At 35.0% G+C, this 6,603-nt stretch overlaps 1 protein-coding gene across 1 annotated transcript in view; it reads left to right on the top strand.

Moving 5' to 3' along the window:
- The first annotated feature begins 1,311 nt into the window (after positions 1 to 1,311).
- LOC144432707 (sialate:O-sulfotransferase 1-like) overlaps positions 1,312 to 6,603 on the top strand; it is an 8,679-nt gene continuing 3,387 nt past the window's right edge. The window contains exon 1 of the mRNA XM_078120974.1: positions 1,312 to 1,345. Coding sequence (XP_077977100.1) covers positions 1,312 to 1,345 — 34 coding nt within the window. The remainder of the gene's footprint in view (positions 1,346 to 6,603) is intronic.

Raw genomic sequence — 6,603 nt, 5'->3', positions numbered from 1 at the left:
GTGTGTTGAACTTCCGTGCATATATACTTTATTGGTTCAAATTTCATATGGAATAGTATGCCTCGTGTTGTTTTACAGAGCAGGCTAGACTGTGTTTCAAGCATATTTAAGGTAGTGTGTTATCATCACAAAAGACGGCATTTTGAAAAGGCACAGGGGGTAGGGGAGCAGACAGAATGAGAGAGAAACTTTGGAGTCACATACTCTTACAGTCATTACTATTTTATAGATATAAAGAATCCTGTTGGCAACATTCGCCAAAATGTTTTAAAATATCCCGATTGAAAATAACAAGTGGTAAGAAAAACATGATTCAAAGATCTGACAGAGTATGACATGAAATCACATTAGGTTTGCACGAATCATACTAACAAAATTGTGATTTTAAATGAAATATTGGATGGCTAGTTTGTGTATCTCTAAGGGCTTCGATTTTTAAAGTTAGCGATTTTGAGTTTAAATATTTGTTACTAATATTTGAAAAATATGGTGTATCTTTAATTAATGAGTGAATGTCGTCTTCGACAAATTGATTTTTGAATGCGAGAAATCAAATCGGAATATCACTTGAATTGGCCACTTGATGTCACGGATTGTTTATTATCATTTTCCTTGTCTTCGTATCTATAATTATATATGTGTCATTGAATTTATCTTATCAGTATTAGTCTTCTTTGATAGCTTTGATCTTCGAGGGGATCAATGGAAAGAAGGGTTTCACATTTTTGTTACCCTATTAAAGATATTTTGATTATCACAAGTGTAAATATCTGTGGTTAAATTACAAGGGTTAAAGTATTTACTCCTCTTCACTATGTAACTTAAAAAAATAGTTAAGCATACTGTATCTTGCTGTTTGTGTACCTACTATAAAACACGATTCTTTTCAGATATCACGTATACAATATACCAAATGAATTCAATGTATAGAAAAGGCACTGCTAAGCAACTAAAGGTTACAACATGTTGTGCGCCATCAGCGTTTAGAATAATATATCAAATAAAAAATTGATTACCAATGACGTTAAGGATGGACCTAGGCCAAAAAAAAATGAAATCAAAAATCAAAAACTAATAAAGATAAAATTAGGTTTCAAAATAAAAAAAACCCAACAGTTTATGTTTCTGTCATTACATGGAACCTATGCACTGAATGTAAAAGATGGTCCGATATAACTAGGTAATCATGATCAGCTTGTGTTCAGTTTTTAATGCCTAGTCAACTGTAAACGATAAGTCTATCTCGCTGTCAGTTGATTTCACAATTTTCCGACCATACTGATACATCTCCATAGTTACAATGACGTCATAATGGCGACACTATCCTCAGACCGATCGCGAATTGGTATGCCGTGTTGTGTTTCGTTATATGTAGAGAGGGAGAGAGCGAGGAAAAATAACTGAAGTAAAACTATATCTGGAAAACGTTATTTCTAGAGACAATCTGTTTAATATTTAATTATATAAACATAATTGGTATAAATGTTCGTGATGGCGTCATTATATCAGAAGCTATTGGCTCAATTGAATTCTGGCACAGACTATTGATAAAGCTCTTGTATAATGGTTAATACACTTTTTATACTGATTATCATTTTTGGTATGTAATTACGATTTTTGTATTTTAAAGTTTTAATTTTAATTTTTTTCCGACAGTCTATTTGCTACATGAATGACGCACCATGTGATAAGTTCTTGAGGTCAATTCACCATGTGATAAGTTCTTGAGGTCAATTCTCCATGTGATAAGTTCTTGAGGTCAATTCTCTATGTGATAAGTTCTTGAGGTCAATTCTCAATGTACAATTTAAACAATTTCCTCGCTTCATGTCGAGCAATTGCATATCGGTGTACATTCTGAATATAAATATTAATGACAGATTATACATGACACTCAGAAACATTGAGTCAATGATTGCATAAATAGTTTATGAGGAAGTGTATAAGCACCATTGGTAACCTCAAAAAATAAGTCAACTAGAGACAATTAGGCGGTTATATAATTTGATTTTCATTTTGAAGAGAGGTATTCTCACTGATACATTGACGAGCTACTAGTATGTAAGGGCAACCTGTATAGTACTAGCAAGTAAACAATTGTGTCATTTAATGTTTTTTTTGCAACACGTATAATGTTTACATTGTACTTTCGAGTGTACCATTTCATATTAATCCATCGCAGTGCAATGATTCACCTTTTAAAAGTTGTCAGTGTCTCAACTCTTTGTGCAACCCTTGGTTGTTTAGTCATAGTATTCAACCTTCCTTCTCGTCATAATGTTGTGTTTTACAGTCCGGCCAAAATTTCCTGGAATAATGTTGTGAATATTACAGAGACATGTAAGTACCTCTTGAATAGTTACTGCAGCTAAAGTCATATTGGTTGTTGGTTGTTGGTTTACACCTCCGGAATGACAAATTACACAGCGATATAAACCAAACAGTTTCCTGATTTGACTGCCGTGGTAAAGAATTGTGAACTCCACGGTCATGAATTTATCAATGTAGCCTTAATATTTATAATAATTAACTAATGCAGAGAACGTGAGATCGAATGATTGCATTTCTATTAAGTTTACACCATTGAGGTTTTATTATATTTGGACATATGCATCGTCGACGTCGATATCTCTCTACTCACTTTCTTTTACAGAGAATACCAATGATATAATAACATATTACACACATAAATATAAATACCCTTGATGTGTTCTCTATAATACTTACCGACCCACCCTCTTACCCCAGTACCTGCCTAACAGCCTGCCTTTTTGTCAACCCACACACACAGACCGGCATGCAGGCATGTGTACCTACCTCCTCCTCTCCCTCACTGCAGACAGACAGGCAGCTACAGGCAAGTATACATACATACATACATACATACATACATACATACATACATACATACATACATACATACATACATGCATACATGCATACATATATACATACATACATACATACATACATACATACAGACGCAGACAGACAGACAGACAGACAGACAGACAGACAGACAGACAGACAGACAAGAAAAGACATCCCCTTAATCAATATTTTGAAATACTCCCCTCTGGTCGCAGATTCCGCGTACTAAAAGCACGGCAATTTCAATTTTAAATTCCGGGGAACTTTTGTTTTCATGTCGTCTTTATTGCTGTTATATCATCCAATTCCCATTTTAACTTGCTGTTTATCAGCACTGTCTCCGTAAGTTTAGCCTGTCTTGTTCTTATCTATGTTCTTTGTATGTTATTTTTTGACCTGAGTGACTGAAAGCGATTTTCCATATATACACTGTGGATAATAAAGTTATTTATATCCTATTCTACTCTCTACATACATACATACATACATACATACATATACATACATACATACATACATACATACATACATACATACATACATACATACATACAGGTACCGTTGCAATGAAGTAGTATCGTTTTGAACATGAACTCTGGAACCCCTTGGAATTAATAGATTATTCACATCATTTCCTGTCTAATTTTGGTGCGTGCAAATTTTAGAACTTTTTACGTATAATCGTTAATCTCGGTTGTCGTTCTATTCCATAACATTCAAATATAATCAGGTGTTTACCTATTTTCTCTCGTCTTTGAATTCCTTGAAAAAGAATTTTTATTCATAACGTCGGATTATATCTATTTAATCGGACTGTCTCACACATTCCTTATGCATTTCGTTCTACATTATTATTATTATTATTATTATTATTATTATTATTATTATAAGTTAAGGGGTTTTAATAGTACATAATAATAAAAATGTCTGCACAATTTTTTTTTTAGAGGAATGGTGCTTTCAATAAAATATATCCGTGTGAGCTTATAGAATATATTTATTTTAAAGGGATCATAAGATGTGGACATTTTTCCTTTATAAAGCTCAAAAGCTCAAAATGAATAATAAACAGAAAACATGAAATATAAGTTAAAAAAAGTATGTGAGTGTGTGTGTGTTTGTTTGTGTGTGTGTAGGGGGGGGGGGGGGGCTGGTGCCTGACCTGAGTTTGTCCAGATGCTTGACAAATCCACTGCGCAAAGTTATGCGCATAGTTGTACAATGGTTCATCTATTGTCTACATAGGGTTGGACAAAAGTAAGCTCTTCGGATGTATATGACTAAAGAGATTGTCAAACGTTAGTGTACAACAATAGAGCAAGAAAATATAAACATTCTCACCATAATAACACATAGATATACTTCATTTTCATCAATTAAAATACGTCTTCATCTCTTTTCCAAAACCAAAACGAAAGAGTTATTTTCGTCCCTCTAAAATCAAGCTGTCATTTATTGGCAAAAACACCTTCAGTTTTATTAAAAGTCTGGCCGTAATTTTGAGAGTCTGGCGTTTATACTTTTCTCAAGGAAGGATAAGATGCTAACTCGGCGATGGTGTCGTGCACCAAGAAATCTGTGCATGCACTCGTACTTTCCATGGCCACTGAACTGACCCCCTGCAAGATTACCACTGTAAGCGACTTGTAACTAACAGCACAAGCGGGGAGGACACGTTTCCTAGCAATGCAAAATATGAGAAAAAACGATATTTTCTACACCACAGAAACTCCATATTCAATAGAGGACAGTACTTTCCCTATGGATACTTTTTATTGACAAATTTGATTTTTTAGCTTACATTTTGCTCACTTCTGCATTCAACGGGATTAGCATGCACCATTTTGACCTCGAAACAGGACGCACATCATACGAGTCATATAACCACACATCTGATTCTCACATTAACGATCCGTGCTATGTCCGTACTACTAGTACTAGGGCGACATGATGAACTTAGTGTTTTAGTGTTTGGTACATGGTGTAGGGTGACTTGGTTTGAACGGACATCTCCTTTTTTATGTTAATCTTTTCAAATATTACTTCTGAAAAAAAGTGTATTTTAGACGTTCAGAGAGATGTAAATATAATTTTTTAAAAACCAGGAACGAACTACTCATCAAATAGAACTCATTAATATGCTACCACAAGTACCTGTTCATCCACTGAACCTTCCAGCACCTCTAGCTAGAGGCATTTTGGAACTGCAGCAATCACTGCACATACGAACCCGGCCCAAAGCTAGACAATGTTGATTTGGGGTACAAAAATAGAAATAGACCCACCTCACTGAACCGTGTAGAAATGTTACCATGGATACTTTTTTCATGGGGAGACAATGTAGGTAATTTTTATACAACTTGTATATACATGTAACGTTGTTGCAATTTGAATATTTGGGTTACACGATACATGATCACAAGACACTGACTTCAACTTTATACTTGTACAGTTGGCCTGACAGATGGAAAATAATCGTATTTGTGATTGAATACATCCACTGAAACACATGACTATGAATTCAGTAATTTTACATTTAATTGGCAGGGTATTTCATTTCGTCTGGAGTTTGTCATTCGAATGCTGCCCTCATCGGCCGGTCCAAATTTTCCCATCATGCAACAATCAGACCACAGTATTATGTGGATCAATGAGAGAAATCCACAACAAAATTTCACTCAAAATCTGTATTGTGATGACTCCTTTGGCGATACTGACTGCTAAATTCAACGAACATACACTAAAAAAAATCTACCAAGTGTGGTTTATTTTTTTAGACGCTTACTGATGTTTGCTTATTGTTATTGTGGACGTTTCCTGAAGACTACACGATACTGTGATAAGACTGACCGGCCATATTTGAATTTGCTCGTGAGTTTATGTCGGACTGCATGTCGTATGCTTCGAACAGCAGCATATACAGCACGAGTGCAACCCTACAGAGTTGCACAGGATACCTAATATTCAATTATTTTGTGACGGCTATATATTTGCGTGGAAATAACCTCTGTGTAAACGGACAGTGTTTAATCATGAAGCAACTAACGGTTTCCTTGAACGCAACTTTGGATGTTTTGGTATCGGGTGTCAATGTCTTGTCAAACCGGACCTACGTCGTTACATTAATTGCTTACCCATGATTATGTCATATATTCAACTGAAGACTATGTACTACGTATGCATATATGTATATGATTTACACTGCCAAGAAAGGAAAGTTGAATTTTGTTCTTAGCAAAAGGTATGTAGAGCTGATGACTTCGTTAACGTATATGTTCATGTTTGTAAATGTCAGCACAACAGTTACTGAAAAGGACAAGAATATGTCAAGATGGGGTTGTATTTAAAAGCTGAGTAATTTGTATTAAATCGTAATTTCACACAGTATATCTTTATTGCTGTGTTATGTTGTCATTATTGCAAACAGTTGCCAGTGTATACATTTAATATTTAACAGAAAACTAGCGAAGGCCTGCAATTTTCTTCACATTCCCGCACACCGGTTTGTTTATGTTCACGTGACGTATGGTAGCACCCTCCTTGCGCGTGACATGTTGTAATGTAGTTGGCCCGGCCGGCTCTTCAAAAAATTGGGATCGTAATTAGACCTTGTAATCGGCACAGATCTTCTGACATACATGTTAAGCTTTTACAACCACTCAGTTTGTGACTAGTTGCATATTTTATTAGGACTTGGAGTAACAAAATATTTGGTATTTTAATAGCAAACCC

This window comes from Glandiceps talaboti, chromosome 3 (assembly GCF_964340395.1).
Source record: "Glandiceps talaboti chromosome 3, keGlaTala1.1, whole genome shotgun sequence".
Lineage (NCBI taxonomy): Eukaryota > Metazoa > Hemichordata > Enteropneusta > Spengelidae > Glandiceps > Glandiceps talaboti.
The sequence above is the reverse complement of the archived record's forward strand: the minus strand, read 5'-3'. Positions and strand labels throughout refer to the sequence as shown.